This window comes from Argentina anserina, chromosome 3 (assembly GCF_933775445.1).
Source record: "Argentina anserina chromosome 3, drPotAnse1.1, whole genome shotgun sequence".
Lineage (NCBI taxonomy): Eukaryota > Viridiplantae > Streptophyta > Magnoliopsida > Rosales > Rosaceae > Argentina > Argentina anserina.
In genome coordinates, this window is record NC_065874.1 from 24,700,303 (window position 1) to 24,719,974 (window position 19,672).

The 19,672-nt window shown below is 39.4% G+C and overlaps 3 protein-coding genes across 3 annotated transcripts; all 3 read left to right on the plus strand.

The window, feature by feature from the left end:
- Positions 1-371: 371 nt before the first annotated feature.
- On the plus strand, positions 372-3,949 carry LOC126786226 (uncharacterized). Its single transcript, XM_050511987.1, has 3 exons — positions 372-507; positions 3,336-3,441; positions 3,523-3,949. Exons 2-3 carry the CDS (start codon positions 3,359-3,361, stop codon positions 3,647-3,649), a joined length of 210 nt encoding a protein of 69 aa, XP_050367944.1. The 5' UTR covers positions 372-507; positions 3,336-3,358; the 3' UTR covers positions 3,650-3,949.
- A 513-nt stretch (positions 3,950-4,462) lies between these two features.
- On the plus strand, positions 4,463-11,247 carry LOC126786205 (pheophorbide a oxygenase, chloroplastic). Its single transcript, XM_050511966.1, has 7 exons — positions 4,463-5,060; positions 5,215-5,450; positions 5,623-5,749; positions 6,867-7,003; positions 9,160-9,319; positions 10,394-10,672; positions 10,801-11,247. Exons 1-7 carry the CDS (start codon positions 4,620-4,622, stop codon positions 11,053-11,055), a joined length of 1,635 nt encoding a protein of 544 aa, XP_050367923.1. The 5' UTR covers positions 4,463-4,619; the 3' UTR covers positions 11,056-11,247.
- A 1,155-nt stretch (positions 11,248-12,402) lies between these two features.
- On the plus strand, positions 12,403-13,824 carry LOC126786207 (probable aspartic proteinase GIP2). Its single transcript, XM_050511967.1, has one exon. It carries the CDS (start codon positions 12,470-12,472, stop codon positions 13,781-13,783), a length of 1,314 nt encoding a protein of 437 aa, XP_050367924.1. The 5' UTR covers positions 12,403-12,469; the 3' UTR covers positions 13,784-13,824.
- Positions 13,825-19,672: the final 5,848 nt, after the last annotated feature.

A 19,672-nucleotide genomic window follows, 5' to 3' on the forward strand; every position in this document is an offset into this window, starting at 1 on the left:
GAGTCTGAGAGTGGGAGGCTGTCTGGCTAAGTGAGATTAGACTAGTTTAGTAGATTTTCTACCGTTAGGATCTATTTTTCAAATAATCAACAGTTGAAATTAAAGATATATATAAGTCGGTAGGTATAATATACCGTGGTATACGGAAAATCAATATCACCAAATGTACAAACTTTAACGTATGGTACACCCGTACCACATACCACATACCACATACCAAGTATTTAATACGGATGATATACGAATTGAGTTGGAATAGAAATCTGCCGCTCTTACTTATTTCTCTTCATATATCATCAAAGTTTAAGAATTACACTTTAAAAAGCATTTCTTATTTAATCATCCATTCATTTATTTCCGTTGATACCCTCGGTGTCAAAAGCGAGAAGTAAATCCACACCCTCGGTCTAAAACGCAAAATCGAAGTGTGTCCGGCGAGCTTTCTTACTTCTCTTGGGAGTCTTTTGGGCACCAATCGCCCCCATTTGCAAAGTCACTCAAGCTCAGGTATCTACTTCTCTTCTCTCGCAATCTATAATTTTCCTACTTCACCCCAACTCATTGTACAATCATAGTAGCTGGCTTAGTTTTAATCCATAACGGATTGGTATATCTGTGTCTGAATGCCTTTTTATCTATTCCAATCAATTTCTGCTTCAATAGTGATCATATGGTGTGGATCAGAATTTTTTCTTGAGCTTGGTAATTTTACTTGCAATTCATTTGACAACTACCTTGAAGCTTGCTTCTCCAGAACTAGGCTAGAAATTATGCACCTCGTTTTTAAGTCTCTTATGAAATCTGGTTGGGTTTTGTCTGGGGTCCTGAATTTGGGGAAGAATCCTAGTCGGAAGCTCGACATTACAGCAGAACTGATTCTGAGGGTTGTGGACCAAACAAGTGTTATTAGATTCTTTTCAGGACTTGGAATTTTTCTAGTGTTTTGTGAATGTGTTAATAAACTGAACTGGCGGCATTGATGTTAGGGAAATGTTGTTGAGGGGGAAAACTAATAACTAATAAATGTCCCAAGTCCTCTCGAAATCTCCTAAACACTGTGGTGATAATTAGGCACTGAGAATCAACACGCTCCACAGGAAGCTCTTTGCAGCATTCTCTACACTTTTCGCTGCAATCCTATGCTTAATGTTACTTGTTTGGCTTATTCAACAACCCACCAAGCCTCGTTTCTCTCTTACAGAAGCCTATATCGACCTCCTTAACCTCTCTGGATGCAATAGCCTCCTCAACTTTGTTCTTTAAAGGTCTACAGTATCAGTTACAAAAAGATATGCAATATTCCTAGTTCCTACTAGTCACTGAAGCCATCTTTTTTCTCTTTTTTGTTCACTCTGAATCTAAGATTTGAAGTCTGAAATAAAAGTAGAGTTTTAAGCTGCTTATTATTATTATTATTATTATTATTTTGTTATTATTATGCAATTATCAAACTTCATAATAGAGTGGGGGAGAAATTGGTGCCCAGGGCTGGGAGGGGTACCAATTTATGAGAAAGCTAAAGTATCTATTGGAAGCCCAGAGAAAGATGAATTCTGGGGATATTGGGGAGAATAAACTGGATGTTGGAGCCAACATCAAGGAGTTGAATGAGATTGATAAGGAGGAGGTCCAAGTGAGGAGAAGAGAAGGGAGCAGGAACTGTTGAGACATCAATGTGAGGGATTGACTTTCAGAGAAGATTTGGGAGGGAAAGATTGACAAATCATTGAAGGCCTGAAAGATGGGAAGGAGGAGGTTGAGATAACACTTAGAGTTTGCTGTGTCCTCAGCTTCCTTTGAATTATGACTAGTTGAAGTGGGTAATCTAAATTTTAGAGTGGTGTTGTTGTTATCAGGACTGAAAACCAACAAAGCTAAATGGTTCTTGGTGGGAAAATTTCAGCAAATACAAAATTTGAGGATTTGGTTCATGAAGTGGGATGTGGCATAGGACCTCATTTTTTGTTTTTTTTTCCTTCTTTCTAAATATTTGTGTTTGCCTTTGGGAGGCAATCCTAGCAAAACCTTTTTCGGGAACCCTGTCATAGGGGGGGGGGGGGGGGGGGGAAGAAGTGACTTAAATGGCAGAAATTTCAGTTTTATTCAAGGGGTAGTTTATTAACTTTGATCAGGCAGTTGAGACTGTGTACAATGATTTTTGAGTTAGCATGGGATTTTAGTGGCAGATTGTGGTATAAATTAAGTACAGTTAGCATGGGAATAGGTGGGATGCCAAGCTGGTTCTTAAAACCAGAGTCCCTGGAAGAGGTTGGACCAATTCTCTGCTTATGTAGTCTATAGTTAGTTATGGACTGATGGGGTCTTGGGGTTGGCAATTCATGATGTGCTGGTTTCCTGGCTCTATATTTCAAGTTTTTTATAACCCTCCGGTTGACTATTTGGCACTGATTGAAGCTGTCGAGTGAATTGAATTTGTTTTAGAAGTAACCTAAAAGACAAGGTGATTCAAGATGTATCATTCATGATTAATCTTCAAGATGGATGATTAGATTAGCGGAGACCAAACTGGATGTTAGGAAATAGAGCATGGCCTCTTTTGGAAGTCTGTCTAAGTCGATTCACAGTTTCTGAATTCATTGGTCCTCTGATTCCATCTATCCTACTGCAAGTTCCAAGGAAAGCTAAGGTCCTCTCAAGTCACAATACTTGGTTGACTTGCTGTGCATGAGAGAAGTGAATACTGTGTTATGCTTTGATGAAGGAGGCTGAGGTGTTTTTATCTCCCCTTGGTCTGCTTAATGTTAAAGTCTAGGAGAAAGAGAGCAGGTGATGTTTTGTGCACTGTCACTATTGCATCATTTCATGGCAGAGTTTGCTTACGGAAACACGGTTGAGCTGGGCAGCTTCAGTAATGATTGCTGGTCACCTTTTGTGGTTATCGTTATGCTTTCAGTAAAGGGAAGAAGGCCAAAGTTCTTTCGGGTTGCGTTGCTTTGGGAATGGTATGAGTTATGAGGGAAAGGAATAGAAGAATACTTGAAGAGCCTATAAAGGAGTGGGGATTGAGGGAGGCCTAGGTTCTTATCATCTTGATGGGCTCCAACTGTACTGAAGAACTCTTCTCCTGTATTAATCTAGACTGGAAGGCTTCTATAATTTCATTTTCTGGTTTAGTGTTTCCTAGGCTTTCTTTTCTTGTCTTGCCTCTGTTATTTGATCTTGTGCTTCTTCTGCTGTGAACTTCTGTTTTTTTAAACTCTGCATATGCTTGTTCTCACCATTGAAGACATGATGTAATTCCACATTGTTACATAATACTGTGTAAAAGATTATCATTCAAGAATCTGACAGTGATGTTTCTTTTCTACTTGTAGATATATAGTTCTACAACAGTTCTATGGCCGTATCACGGAATGCTCTTGTTGCTACCGGCTTGGTAGTTTTTGCATCTGCAGGCTTGGCATTTCCCTTTTACATGGCGTAAGTAGATATTAAACTCAATGACAATGAGCACCATCCAAAAATCTCCTTTCACTATGTAACGATACATCTGCTATCCAGGTCATCAAAAACGCCTGTTATCGATCCAACAAAGCCACTGTCACCCCAGGCAACTTTCCGAGGGCCGTATATAAACACTGGCTCGCGTGACGTTGGACCAGATCATCAGACCTACCCAAAGAAGTGAACTATCTGGTATGACATCTGCTCTTGTGAGTCCGTTCACATTAACTTGCATTTTGCCTCGGTCAAATCTGGCTCAAATATCTCCCCCAGATGAATGGACATGCCTGCATTAAGCACCATCTTGTTCTACAACATGACAAGAAGTGCGAGGTTTGAAATTCTACTTGTGTTACATCAGATGTGTAAAATTAACTGGTGGTGAGATCTCATTCCAAGTATTACTAGGGTATGTAAAGAACAAAGATATTGGTATGAAATCCAGACCCTGGGGATGCACATTTATGATTCTGGTGTGACCTTTCACAAATATTGTCCTCATTTTTCTTTTCGACACAAGCTTTGATTATCTCTCTTTTGTTAGCTGGGTGTGGCTCTATACTGATCTTTTTGTATAGTACTGTCACTTCACCCACTCACGCATCTATGAAGTGCTTCAGATTGAACGTTGAAGCTTAATGAGATTTGCGCCCGTCAATAGTAAATGTAATAAGAATTCTTGATGAAACTAGAAGATGCAATCGTCTCAAATTTATGCCAACACTTGTATACTGGTGGTGGTCACGTTAAGCATCTACTTAATGTATCGATATGTTCATACAGACCAAAAACGAAGATCTTACCTTCCTTCCTCGTTCACCTTTGGTTGTTTTCTAGTAACGTCTAGACTTCCGAAACTTGTGGCTGTGACTTCACCGATGGCCGGTACCGTCCACACCATCAGAAATCTTTGACCAATAAGCTCCCGCCACGTCTCCAGAACCAAAACAGTGGGTGGTAGTTATACACAACTTTCCCTCCTGAAATTGCCGTTGAAAGCTCCCACAGTTCCCACCAGAGAAATCAGACAACGCCGAACAAGAACAAAGCCAAACCCCAGTTCAAACTTGCACGCAAACTCCTCTTAACTTCTCCATTTTCTTAAAGCCTCAGACTTCTCTTCATCCCAGAATTGAACACCGAAGAAACCCATCATGGCAATCCTACTCCCCTTCTCTGCTTCTGCTTCAATCTTCACTTCCCCACAATCCCGAACCCTCAAAACACTCCACCCATCTCTCCCTTCCTTGATCTCCACCGCTAACCCACTTCGAAAACCTTCAGGAAGATCAAAGAGCTTCTCTCCTTTACGAGTAGCAACCCAGCCTCAGACCACAGACCCAGATCGACCCACCAAAACAGAACAAGATGGGGAAAGTTACAATATTGAAGACCAGGCCGAGGATGAAAACTCAGGAACCAAGTTCAGCTGGAGAGATCATTGGTACCCGGTTTCTCTGATTGAAGATTTGGACCCTAAATTGCCTACCCCATTTCAACTTCTGGGTCGAGACATTGTTTTGTGGTTTGATAGGAACAAGCAGGACTGGGTGGCCTTAGATGACAAATGCCCTCACCGCCTCGCGCCCTTATCTGTAAGCTTGTTTCTTCTATCTTTATGGTTTAGGGTTTAAGGTTGTAAGAATAAGATTAAAGAATATAACCCAAGTTTGGTTTTTTGATTATAGAACCAGTTTATGAATGTGGTTTTGTGAAAGATATGAATTGGGGTGTTATTTGGTTTTGCAGGAAGGGCGAATTGATGAAGGTGGAAACTTGCAATGTTCTTACCATGGATGGTCGTTTGACGGGTGTGGATCCTGTGTTCAAATTCCTCAGGCTTCACCTCAAGGTCCTGAAGCTCGTGCCGTTCGGTCTCCAAGAGCATGTGCTATAAGGTTTCCTACAGTGGTGTCTCAAGGCTTGCTCTTTGTTTGGCCTGATGAGAATGGTTGGGAAAGAGCCAATGCCTCCAAACCTCCAATGTAATTGATTCTTTATATAGTATTTGTTTTGTACTTTCAATTGTGATGTTATTTTAATGAGGAATATTGATTATGATGTTTAAGTATCTTTGGAATTTAATATTGGAAGTTGGATGTGTTATGTCCTGAATATTATAATGAGATTATGATGTGCTGGTGTGTGTATGTTTAGGCTACCTGATGAGTTTGGCAAACCTGAGTTTTCGACTGTGACAATCCAGCGTGATCTCTTCTATGGCTATGATACCTTGATGGAAAATGTGTCTGATCCTTCCCACATTGACTTCGCTCATCATAAGGTACATGGTTCAAATTAATATCTGTGTGTTTTATCTTTTTCTTTCTCTCTGTTAACAGATGGAGATAACTTGAAGGAGGTTGGCCAAATGACCAGTAGGATATTGAATAGACTAATAGGATAAATCTACCAAATTTTTTATTAAACATTATTGTGCCTGTTCTGATTATATTTGCTTATACAGCTTATCTGGCCGAATCCATCATTGAGTCTGTTGTTATAATATATCTTGTGAGGTTGCAGGTTTTTCTTCCTCAACATTTTTACTTTAAGTCTTTAGTTATGCTCTCGTTTATCTTTCTTATAAAATTCTGGCGGGAGACAAGAAACCATTTGTAGAAATCCTACTCATCATGGGTGAGTGTTCCGCTATCTATTTTTGCTTCTGTTCTAAGAATGAGCTATTTTTGTATCATAATAATATTAGAAAAACTTTCGGTTTACATATTTTTTGATCTTTTTTTGCTGTTCTTAGTCCTGGAATTCCTTTTAGTAGAATACACAGGCTTTTTTTCCTTTAATTTGCTCTTTTTTGCAATACTTTATGCATATTTCTTAATCTATAGAGTTCCCTTTCGTTAAGCTCTTTGAGCCAGGAGTGGACATCATCATCATCTGCAGACAAATCCAGATCAGATCCTGTTTCATCATTAGCTTAGCAAAAGTGGAATAGTATAGCAGGCTTTTCCGGAAAATAAGACGAAACCTGCTTTATCGATATGAGATAAATGCGTTCAAAAAGACCTCCTAAACCCCCTTGTCAAGTGATCGAGTTTAGTCTGAATTAAAGTTCGCAATTACTACCACAAGAAAGCCGTCCCCTCATCACTTCCCACTATTGTTTCTTGGGAGAGTTCACAACTTTTTTTTTCTGGCGTTCCTTTCTCTTGATGAAGAGGTGACCTCGTGCTCTTCAAGAAATGAAATAATCACCTATGCTGCGGATTGTGGTGTTTTGCACGTCAATGCTTAGACCTGAAGTTTTATAATCAGGCTGTATTTGTAGAAAATGTATAATCTGAGGAACATAGTTGATAGACTAAGGAGCATCATTACTTGACAACTTGAGCTCATTTTTTATGGTAGAGACAGTACTCATTGGTGAAATCATTCTGCAGGTTACGGGAAGGAGAGATAGAGCAAAGCCATTGCCATTTAAACTGGAATGTAGTGGCTCTTGGGGCTTTTCTGGAGCTAATGAAGGCAACCCACGGATTACTGCCCAGTTTATAGCACCTTGTTATTACTTAAACAAGTAAGTTCATCAGCCTTGCATTATAGTTTATATACAACATCTCAAGCTCAAATTATGTGTAGACTGTACATAGATTCCATTTAACTCTTGTTTCCTTTCACCTAATGCTGTCAAAGTTCAATATGTGTTGGTTATGGAGTCTTTCACGGTTTCTTAGTTTTCGAGTCGCTATCCAATCCATTGGAAAGTTACTAACTAAATAATGGCGGCTAATTAAGTGAATTACTTCTTAGAGAAAACCATGCTGAGGCTTGGGAGCACAGATGAACTGGATAGACTATGACAGAATTGTTCACAGGACGGTTAGTGAGAAATTAACTTCGATTGGGAAGTGAGTTAATGAAGATTCAATGACCGAAGATGAAGGCAGAACTGCGGAAGGAGTAATTAGCTTTTATACAAGGCTGTACATAAAAGAAGTGATTGGAAAACAAATGGTTGAAGGATTGGCAAGCCAACTTGGTTAGATATTCCTTATAGAGAGGATGAGGTGAGGATGGGTGATTCACTTTGTTGTAAAAATGAGCCTGGCTCTGATGGCCCTTCTATTGGAGTTCATCAACTATGTTCGGACATGGTGAGGGAAGATTCGATGATAGTTATGGAGGACTTTCTTGGAAATGGGAGTATTAATGTAGCCACCAATGTAGTTTAGTCTTGTTTAAGAAAACATGGATGCTATGCAGGACTGGGGATCATAGGCCGGTTAGTTTTTCGTTAATGAAAGTTTGGGGAAGCACTATTTCTCATGCTTGATGACCTTTGATGAAGGTAGATAGATTTTGACGGAGAGGTAAGCCAAATCTGCCCAAAAGGGGTAGTCTTCAACATTGATTTTGAAAACGCCTACGACCATGGTGAATGGTATGAAGGATTTTGGGTAGCAAAGGAAGGGTATTAGTGAGGTTTGAAGAGGAGGGATGAGGGGCTGTCATTATCAATGGTAGGCCAAGGAGGTAAAGCTGGAGCCACAAGGGGGTTAGAAAAGGTCAGTTATCTCCTTCGACGTTGACCTTGATTGCCTAATTCAAGTGTTATGGTGGATAGAACCAGGGAGGTGCAGTCAGTAGGACTGAAAGTTGGCGAAGAAGTATCCAAAATTTTGCTGTTTCCATGGGGCGGCAGTATTTGTGGATGTTCTGGCATATTCACTAGACTAGAAAGAAAATTGAGCAAAGTATTGATTGCTCTTTACTTCTTTAGTATTCATGAAGAAAGGTTGGCTTTAGCTTAGCATTTCATTTGAGATGTGGGGTCAGAAGTTGGCCATTGAGACTAGGGCTTCCACTTGGGGGTAATCCGGCACTGAGCTTTTGGGATCATATAGCGTTGAATTAATTGGAGAAGAAAGTTGAAGGTTAGAGTAGAGCCTTCCTATTGAGGGGGGAATGATTAAGCTTGATGCAGTCAAATCAAGGCAGTGTGTACACATATCGAGAGATCGATGAAGTCTTCTAATGGGAATAGAGAATGGAAATATATATCGTTTAATCAATAGTAATGTGGCATCTAAGTGAAGAAGATGGGTGGTTGCAGGATGGGGACTTTGGTGATAATTGAGGCTTAACTTGGAAAAAGGATATTGAGTTTTCAAGAAGAGAGATTTGTATGGTTTGCTTTCATTGGAGTAAATATGGGCTGAAAGCAGATGGTAAGGATTTCAATATTGTGTTTCAAGTATCTCGGAAGGGAGGTGGTTTGGAAAAAATAATTTTGTCCTTCCTTATTTAGGTAGGGTATATAGATTCTCCAGTATCAAAATCTTTCAATTTCCAGGGTGCGCAGACATGGCTGGAATTCAAATGATTGTCAGATCAAGAAACGTGTGCGAGGCCTCTTCATTGGTGTCTGATGTGCAAAGCCACTTAGAATGTGAATCATTCTTGATTCTTCAGCCAGAGCTAACAAAATTCTTAGAATAGATTTCGTAACAGCATGCCATCATACTTTTCAATGAAATACAAGATGTTCTTGATTGAACAATGCTGAGTCCTAAGTCCTAACCAAATCAAGAGTTGAGAGTGCTACACAAACAAAAACACATATATAAGATTTACCTTTTACTGAGCTCATTCAACTTACTTTATATATATATATAATTGTAATCATTTTCATCCTTGTAAATCTTAATCATCTGTTTATCGTGATTCACTCAGAATAGAGATTGATACAAAGCTTCCACTTGTTGGTGATCAAAAATGGGTTATATGGATTTGTTCCTTCAATGTTCCAATGGCACCAGGGAAGACCCGGTCTATTGTTTGTAGTGCTCGAAACTTCTTCCAATTCAGCATGCCAGGGCCTGCTTGGTGGCAGGTGAGAACTTCATGCGTATTTTATATTCCAGTTCTGCTCATCACAACTTGGATAGCATTTGCTATGCCGTGAGGATAGTATACATTTGATGGTATTCCTATAGTAGTCCTGTAATTTCGCCCGCTATAGTATGTAGCAGTTACCTTTTGAAAAGGCAAGCAGCTGCCCAACACTTTTTTTTTCCATCAACTGGTAGACCCTGGTGTCCGAGGGTGTACATTTTCACTAGGTCCTTGGAACCATAAGTTCAGAAATAGATTGCAGTAAGCTATAGGTTAGAATTTTTTTTGGTGGACCATACAATAAAAACTTTTTTTTTTTTGAAAGGATATGATAGGAACTTAGCTGAGGTGTGAAATCTCATATTAGTTCGTTCAATGTCAGATATTATGATGCAAACAAAAAGAAATTATTGTTCTATTCATGTTGAAAATGTTATATCCTAACTAACTTAAATAGGTATTGGAGGTCATACTGAGTCTTAACCTTTTGCATAGAACACATCACATTTAGTTTCTCTAGGTAGTTAATACTTCTAGTAGCATGAAGGTCTATACAGTCACAGGGGAAGGAATCCATCAGGTAGCATTCCGGATTCAGAGCACTGGAGGGCGTACAATCCCCCAACCTTGCTTTTGGTGATCTTCAACTAGCTTATATTTTTTTTGAAAGGTCAACTAGCTTATATTTGATTTGTCAAGTGTACTGTATTGAGTTCTCTGATCTAATTACTGTAAATACCTATTTCTCATTCCCGTATAGTGAAGTAAGAAGTTTCAAATTTGTAAATAATTTCTGTTTTGCTGCATAATCAAATAACTGAAGATTTTATGCTCAAAATATAGTTTAATTTCACTTTCATTAACAGAATGCTTTGTATCATAATCTAAAGTTCCCTTCATGTTTCAACTTACGTTTTAAATCTGTAAATGAAGTTTCTGTTTTGCTGATAATCGAATAATCTGAAGTTCTGTGCTCAAATTATTGTGCAATTTCAAGTTTCTTTTTCTTAAACAGAATATTTTGTGTTCTCATGATCTAGGATTTCCCTCATATTACAACTTTTTCTATCAGGTGATTCCTAGATGGCATGAACACTGGACTTCAAATAAGGTGTACGATGGGGACATGATTGTCCTTCAGGGTCAAGAGAAGGTCTTTCTATCCAAGTCAAAGGAAGAATTTGGTGATGTTAATAAGCAGTACACAACAATTACATTTACACCCACGCAAGCAGATCGTTTTGTCTTGGCATTTCGAAATTGGCTGAGGCGACATGGCAACAGCCAACCTGAGTGGTTTGGTACAAGTGACCAACAACCGTTGCCCTCAACTGTCTTATCAAAACGTCAGGTCCGGGAAAACAGCATTTCTTTCCTTTCTCTGGAAAACTGTTGTAAACAAAAGTATTTCAATAACTCAACTTCTACTTACAAATCGTTTTGGTTCATTAGTTTCTATCTTTTCATTTTGTTATGCAGATGTTGGACAGGTTTGAGCAGCACACACTTAAATGTTCATCATGTAAAGGAGCTTATACAGCATTTCAGACCTGGCAGAAGTTGCTAATCGGCACAGCTGTTGTTTTTGCCTCAACAGCCGGGATTCCTTCAGATCTAAAGTTACGAATCATTTTGGCTGGGTTTGCCCTCGTGAGTGCTAGCTTAGCTTATGCTTTACATGAACTGGAAAAGAATTTTGTTTTTGTTGATTATGTACATGCTGACATTGAATAAAGATGTATAAACTGGGAGTAGTACTGCATCAGAAATTAAAGAATGCTTCTACTTGGTGTAAAGTCTTAGAAAATAGAAACTAGTTTGAAGAGTATCCTGGTAATTATTATAAGAGACCCTACCCATATCCATTTACAATCGAAAGATATTGTTTATAGATATTAAAAGAAAGAGCTCTGCTCACATTGTATCTTATGTGAGCAATGAATTATTAGACTGGAGGGAATGATTTGCCAGTCTGATGCTTTGCTGTGGGTATCATTGGAGCTTGTTTTAATTGCCATGTCCAAGTCTCTGCATCATCTATTCCGGATATGTATCAGTCTATGTTCCAGTATTGTACGATTTTGTAGCAATGAGTCAACATTTGTACACTATATTTTTCATCCAAAATTAACCGTCTAGCGGCTAGTATTCTTCTGAATATTTTTGTATTGTTCAAGACCAGAAAAGAACTGTTGTAAAAAAAAAAATTCCAGAAAAGAACCCATACGGTTAATCCTGCTTACCAGCTCATGTGTAAAGATCATACGCTTGCTCATTAAGAACACAGGAATTTAGGACACAGAACTACAGGGGATTACAAATATTGAAGATGAACTTAACGTCCTTTGACCAAAAAAAAAAGAAGAAGACCAAAGTCCTGTATGCCAAAATGCTAATTCCACTTTGGATTATAAAGTGTTGACAATTCTTGACTCATACACGAGCATGCCACTACCAGCATTTGAAGTATTGGGTGATCAAGTCTTCTACAGTTTCTCTTGGTACTATTTACCCGATTATATTGTTATCTTCACTCTTCTCTTTTAGTCAATTTAAGAATGTTATCAGAGTTATCAGACAATGCTTCAGAATTGATAATAAGAAGACAAACCATAGAAAGCCGTGACCTTTAAATTATTAAATTCTGAGTCTCTTCATATACCATTAACTAGTTTCGGCCGTCCAATATACACCACCGAATAGCAAAACTAAGAACCAAAACAAACAACAAGAAATTCAAAGTGTGAAGAATCGGAAGAAATTCAAAGTGTGATGTATTAACGTGGGTTTCGCTGGCAGCACCATCGAGTCGCCACCCTTGACTTCTTCATAATTAATCTATGTGCTCACTATAAGGTCCAATACATAATCCAGGTCAGTGATCCCATCCACAATTGCAATCTCTCTCTCTCTCTCTCTCTCTCTCTCTCTCTCTCTCTCTCTCTCTCTCTCTCTCTCTATATATATATATATATATATATATATATATTAAAAGAACGACTTGCTCAAACATTACTAAAAGACTATCTCTTTTGGTAAAATGGTAATACATGACTTGTGATGCACTGATATACCTATAAATGAGCATTTCCTCCTTCCAGTTTAAGCATCCACTTATACTTGTTTTAATTACTTACAGAGTATAACAATGGCTTCCTCTTCATTTCAGTGCCTTATTCTCCTTTCCTCATTAGCTTTCTTCTTCTTTGCCACCCCCTCACTAGCCAGAACATCGTTCAAACCAAAAGCTCTAGTTCTTCCAGTGACGAAAGACCCTTCAACCCTCCAATACCTCACCGCCATCAACCAAAGAACCCCTCTAGTCCCCGTTAAACTGACCGTCGACCTCGGCGGTCAATCACTTTGGGTAGATTGTGAGGGAGGCTATGTCTCCTCAACCTACAAGCCTGCACATTGCGGATCCTCCCAGTGCAAACTTGCCGAGTCCAAGTCGTGTACCACAGAGTGCTTCTCATCCCCAAAACCAGGGTGCAACAACAACACATGTAACATCTTCCCAGACAACCCTCTGGCCACCACACTCACCGGGAGCGGCGAACTAGGTCAAGACGTAGTCGCTCTCCGATCCACAGATGGATCTAAACCAGGTCCGGTTGTGTCTACCCCAAACGTCCTCTTCAGTTGTGGTGACACTTCTCTGTTGGCAAACCTTTCCGCCGGTGTTAAGGGCATGGCTGGCCTCGGCAGACCTAAAGTCGGACTTCCTTCTCAGTTGGCATACGCCTTTAGCTTGGACAGGAAGTTCGCCATTTGCCTGCCCTCTACATCAAAATCTAAAGGTGTCATATTTTTCGGAAGAAGTCCATATGTTTTCCTTCCCGGCATTGATGTCTCCAAGTCTCTTACATACACCAAATTGATCCTAAATCCGGTTAGCACGGCCGGTGTGTCTTTCGAAGGTGATGCTTCTTCAGAATACTTCATTGGAGTAAACTCCATCAAGGTGAACGAAAAAATGGTTCCATTTAACACCTCATTGCTGGCCATTGACGGAGAAGGGTTTGGCGGCACAAGAATTAGCACTCTGAAGCCTTACACGGTTTTGGAGACTTCAATCTACAAGGCTGTTGTCAATGCGTTTGTGAAATCACTCGCTCACATACCAAGAGTAAAATCCGTAGCGCCTTTCGGAGCGTGTTACGACTCAAAGAAGATCGGCAGCACCCGTGTTGGCCCCGGTGTGCCTGCAATTGACCTTGTTTTGAGCAATGGAGTGTACTGGAGAGTGTTCGGGGCAAACTCCATGGTGCAGGTCAGCAAGGACGTGTTGTGCTTAGGGTTTGTGGATGGCGGTGTGAGGCCAAGGACTTCTATCGTGATTGGAGGGCATCAGATTGAGGACAATCTTCTTCAATTTGATTTGGCTAACAAGAGGCTCGGATTCAGCTCCTCCTTGTTGTTCCGACAGACCACCTGCGCCAACTTCAACTTCACTTCTTAAATTTGGAGTTTCGGTCATCAATGCTTTTTATTACAAAAAAGAAAAAAATAATAATAGCCGCCATGTGTTCTAGTTGTTCTTATGAATAAAATTAGTGTGCGGCTATTACCACTCCACAGTCTACTTTTTCACTTCGTATTCTTTTTACACCCTAATTTTAAATTTTTTTCCTTCGGATTTAGTTTGTTCACCTCATTTGAATACTTAAAATACATTTTTTGAATAATATTTTATTTGTAAAAGTGAAATGGAATTGGTATATTCATATTATTACGAACCTCCATTATATAGGGGAAATATTACATGAAAATATATCAATCAGTTTAATGACAATAAATGAAAATTGATTCGTTACATAATTTAGATCCATAATTAACTAAATATCAATACTGATTGCCCAATTGTCTCCGTCAGTTACTTTGATGAAGGCACACTAATAAGGTAATAATGTTGTTCCTTTAACACTCCCCATTGTGCCAAGTCAGACATAGTAGTGCGTGAACTGTTGCCTCATCAAAAATCTTGCCAGATAATAAAACCAAATGGGACAAAATGGATCTTGGTCGAAGTGAAAAAAAGTACAACACACTAATGACATGTGTGGGTCTAGACTCCCCCTAAAGTCTACCTCTCCCCATGACTCTTACTTTAATCAAGGGAGTTCGGAAAACTTTCGCATTCCTATATCACTTATATGTTTCTCAAACGTAACTTTAGGCAATGACTTGGTGAATAGATCTGCCACATTCTCCTCAGATTTAACTTGGTTCACTTAATCCTGAGGAGAGCTTGTTGTTGCTGATTGTAGAAAAACTTTGGAGATATATGTTTCGTATTGTCACCCTTGATATAACTTAGCTTTATCTTCATAAATACACGTAGGCTCTTCAGTGGTAGAACTTAAACCACTAGTTCCTCGAATATGAGTAATGATAGACCTTAGTCATACACACTCACGAACCGCCTCATCTAGAGCAATAATCTCTGAGTGGTTCGAAGAGGTAGCCACAAGGGTTTGCTTGGTTGATCTCCAAGATATCGTCGTTTTTCCAATAGTGAATACATAACCAGTTTGGGAACGACCTTTATGTGGGTCAGAAAGATACCCAGCATCAGCGAAACCAACCAAAACATTATTTGGGGTTTCAGAGTAAGGGATAGTAATTTTGTCATCGACATTTTCTTTAGGAACTGTAATTCTATTTGCGGATCCTCCTGTCTTACTGTAAGGAAAGAATAAACCCAAGTCAATAGTTCCCTTGAAGTATCGAAATATGTTCTTAACACCACTCCAATGATGCTGCGTAGGCGCTGAGCTAAATCTAGCTAACAAGTTCACTGAGAATACAATATATGGTCGAGTACATTGGGCCAAGTACAATAATGCGCATATTGCACTTAGGTAGGGAGTTCCAGCTCCTAATACCTCTTCGTCATTTTCCTGTGGGCGAAACGGATCTTTCTTTACATCCAAACTTCGACCGATCATGGGAGTGCTAACAGGGTGCACTGTGTTCATGTTAAATCGCCTAAGCATCTTTTGGACATATGCAGACTGGTGGATTAAAATTCCACAAGCTTGGTGCTCTAGTTCAAGACCTAGACAAAACAGAGTTTTCCCAAGATCTTTCATCTCAAATTCGGATTTCAAATAGCTCGTGGTTTCTCTTATTTCGTCAAGAGTACCTATTATGTTCATGTCATCAACATATACAACTACATTAGCAAATCCGGAACTTGTTTTCTTTATAAATACGCAGGGGCACAATTCATTATTCTTATATCTTTTCCCAATCAAGTAGTCACTTAGACGGGTATACCACATCCGCCCTGATTGCTTTAGTCCGTAAAGTGAGCGTTTCAACCTGAATGAAAACGCACTCCGTGGTTTAGAGTCACTTGACTTGGGCAATTGAAGGCCATCAGGCACTTTCATATATATCTTTGAATCTATCCCCATAGAGATATGTTGTAACTACATCTATAAGTTGCATGTCCAGTTATTCGGAAGCTACCAAACTAACAAGGTAGCGAAATGTTATGATGTCCATTACGGGAGAGTATGTCTCCTCATAGTCAATTCTAGGGCGTTGTGAGAAACCTTGCGCCACAAGGCGAGCCTTGTACTTTAGGACTTCGTTCTTCTCATTACGCTTTCTGACAAATACCCATTTATGTCCTACAGGCTTTACACTTGGTGGGGTTAGCACTACCGGACCAAATACATGTCTTTTTGCCAGTGAATCTAATTCTACCTGGATTGCGTCTTTCCATTTAGGCCAATCTGCTCTTTGTTTATATTCTGCAACAGAGCGTGGTTCGATATCATTATGCTCTACTATTTCATGAGCAACGTTATATGCAAATGCATCATCAATGTGTAAGGAAGATCTTTCCATCAACTCATGTGCACTCTCATAATTCATTGAGATTTCTTTGTTCTCTGGAATCATACCAAACATCGGAGCATCCTCCAGTAATGATTCATGGATATAACTATAATCAGAGATAATCTCATGAGAGGGATTCTCCACATCGATGATTAATGGATCTGGTTGTGCCTTAGTCGCTCTTTTCTTCCTTGGGCAAGTATCAGTCGAACCAAGTGGTCTCCCCTTCTTCCTTTGAGGAGCCACGGCCTCAACCACACCTCCACTAAGTGTGGTTGCAGTACCTCCTACTACGGCACCATGCCCCTTTTTAGGGACTTCTAATCTTGCAGGCACATTTGCAGCTGATATATATGATCTTGTCACTTAAGCGATATCAGAAAATGCATCAGTCATCGAATATGCTACGTTCTGAAGATCCATTATTCTTTTCACTTCACTTTCACATTGTGGAGTGCGGGGATCAAAATGCGATTGAGTGGGGACAAACCATGACAATTCCTGTCGTTCCCTTTGAAAATCATTTTTCTTATCTCCCCCTAATGACAGGAAGATTGTCTCATTAAAATGACAATCCGCAAATCTAGCGGTAAAACGATCGCCTGTCAAAGGTTCCAAACAGAAAATAATTGTTGGGGATTCATATCCAACATAAATACCTAGTCGTCTTTGAGGACTATTTTTTGTGCGTTGTGGGGGCGCAATAGGAACATATACAGCACAACCAAATATGCGTAAGTATGAAATGTCAAGCTCATATCCAGTAACCAGCTGGTACGTAGAAAATGGTTGGCTAGCAGTAGGTCTGAAACGAATAAGCAAGGATGCGTGCAATATTACATAACCCCATGCACTGATAGGTAAGTTGGTGCACATAGCAAGTGCCCTAGCCACCATCTGTAACTTTTTGATGGTGGCTTCAGCGAGACCATTTTGTGTATGCACATGGGGAATATGATGCTCTACATTGATCCCAATAGACATGCAATAATCATCAAATACTTTTGATGTAAACTCTCCAGCGTTATCAAGCCTTATAGACTTAATAGAGTGATTATGGTGGTGAGCCCTTAAACGAATAATCTGTGCTAAAAGTTTTGCAAATGCAGCGTTTCGTGTGGACAATAATGCAACATGTGACCAGCGAGTCGAAGCATCTACCAGAACCATAAAGTACTTAAATGGCCCGCATTCTAGATGGATATGTCCACAAATATCACCTTGTATCATTTGTAAGAATGGAATGTTTTATTTCGTATCTTTAACATATGAAGGTCTCGATCCTGTTTTTGCCAAAGAGCAAGCTTTGCAAAATGACTAATGTACCTTGGAAAAAGTCATTGAGGCAGAGGGAAGGAACACTTCTAGTACTTTAGAATGTAATGAATGCATTGGAGCAGTGTAACGAGCATTGTGCATCGTATTGGATTGTTGTCCCATTTTATTTTTTCCTCAAAAGAAGGGATGCCCATGTGAATTCTTTAGAATACGGACCATCATGTCTTGACCAGGATGTCATAATCGGTCATGCCAAAGCCTGTATAAGTCAGTGTCCCAAATTTCATCATTGGTGACAGCATATGATTCAATAATTCGAATGTTAGTAAGATATAGTCCATTGTCTTGACTCTTCATCTTCTCTAAAACGCGTGTCCTTCCATTCTCACAATAAGTGTTCAGATGATAACCGTTGATGCGAATATCTTTGAAGCTTAACAAGATTCGATGGGCTTTAGGTGCATATAGAGCATTTGTGATTTTTAACAATGTGCCATTTGGCAGGAAAAATTGGGCAGTTCCTCGCCCTTTTACTATTTGGTCGAATCCAGTCATAGTAGACAAACATGAATTATATGGAATTAATTCAACAAATAATTGTCGATTTCTTAATATAGTGTGAGTAGTCGCACAATCTGCTAAACACTCTATTTCTCCTCGATTCATTCCTACAATTAAATTTTGATGTGATCATTAAAAATATATATCTCATAGCATTAGAGTACTCTAGCGTAGGTCGAATGATATACTTTTCATTCCAAAATTTTTTTTTATTGCATGGATGTATTGCTTTACATCATTAATAGTGTTATTTCCGAACCATGTATAATAATTTAAAAACTTGAAAAATCTCAATACTTCAGAAAAAAAGATGAAAATTTATTAATAATCCAACGATAATCAAAATAAGTCTCATACATAGAAATCTAATTTCAACAAACCATTATTGAAAAATAAACTTTAAGACCAAACCAATAGTCTAATTAAAATAAGGCATTGCGCCTTCACACTCAACTTTGAAATAAATGAAAAAGATTAATCAAAATCTGGAGTATCGCTTGACTTGGCAGGGTCCATCTTGCCATTAAAGTCCGAGATTGTGAGGTTGATATTAGGTTCAGGACCTTCTTCATCCATATAGTAAGCCTCTTGTTCTCTAGACTCTCTATACCTCTTGTAATTGGCTGCTACTCTGTTGCTTGCCTGGCAATTCTTATACCAATGAGCAGTGTCTCCACACCTATAGCAAGGTTCATTGTCAACTCTTTTCCTTTTTACTTAGGGGTTTTTCGGTGCATTTTGCACTTTGTGACCACTAGGTCTAGTGCCACCATGGTCACTAGGACCTGCACCACCATCTATGCGCCATAAATTGGGGGGACGTCCACGGCCCATACCACAGCCTCCATATCCTTTTCCACGTGGTGTATTGCCCCCACGTGTGTAAGGGTCAGCACGTCCAGTCCCCTTTGCTTTAGGGTTCTTTCTATCCTTCACCTTGCCATAGTTAGCCTTGGGAATTTTCTTTGTCCCAATAGGTCTGACATTATTGTTCAGAAGAACTTGATCATAACGCTCAGATACTTGCAACATGGTGATCAATTTATGGAAGGTAGTGATTCTTTTGTTGTCATACTCCAACCTATACTGGTTCGCTAGTATAAGGGCCGCAGTAGGGAAAGTGGATAGAGTTTTCTAGATCATATCATCTTCTGTAAGTTCCTTGCCACAGAAATTGAGACGTGCTTTCAGACGCAACATATCACTGTTGAAGTCATTAACCCTTTTGTAGTCAAGTAAACGGATTTCATTCCACTGGACAGTTAACTATGGGAGCAAAGTGTCATGAATATTCCCAAAACGTCACTTTAGGGCATCCCACAGTTCTTTGGGTATTTTCAACTGAAGATACTCCCATACCAAGCTTTGATCAATATGCCGCCTCAAGAACATTAGGGCATTGGCTTTGGTTTTTGCCGACGGTTTATCTTTTTTATCGGTGGGAGGATAAATGGTGTTATGTAGTCCTTTCCCACAAACGTGGTTTCAAGATCAGAAACTCAACGATGGTACTCAATTCTTTATGAGTCCAAAATGGTGAATTCGGGTCGAGTTTGGTCAGCCATCTACAAAAAACAAGAGTAAATGTGTATTAATTTCTAAGAGTGTGAATTGGATTTCGAGACCAAATTTCATGGTGGTCACATATTTTCTTTCGATG

Bases quoted from the DNA above. Each gene is read 5' to 3' on its own strand.
- LOC126786207 (XM_050511967.1), top strand. From the start codon at position 12,470: ATGGCTTCCTCTTCATTTCAGTGCCTTATTCTCCTTTCCTCATTAGCT.
- LOC126786226 (XM_050511987.1), top strand. From the start codon at position 3,359: ATGGCCGTATCACGGAATGCTCTTGTTGCTACCGGCTTGGTAGTTTTT. The intron at 3,442-3,522 runs GTAAGTAGATAT...TCTGCTATCCAG, and splicing joins GCATTTCCCTTTTACATGGC to GTCATCAAAAACGCCTGTTA.
- LOC126786205 (XM_050511966.1), top strand. From the start codon at position 4,620: ATGGCAATCCTACTCCCCTTCTCTGCTTCTGCTTCAATCTTCACTTCC. The intron at 5,451-5,622 runs GTAATTGATTCT...GTGTATGTTTAG, and splicing joins AATGCCTCCAAACCTCCAAT to GCTACCTGATGAGTTTGGCA. The intron at 10,673-10,800 runs GTCCGGGAAAAC...TTTGTTATGCAG, and splicing joins CTGTCTTATCAAAACGTCAG to ATGTTGGACAGGTTTGAGCA.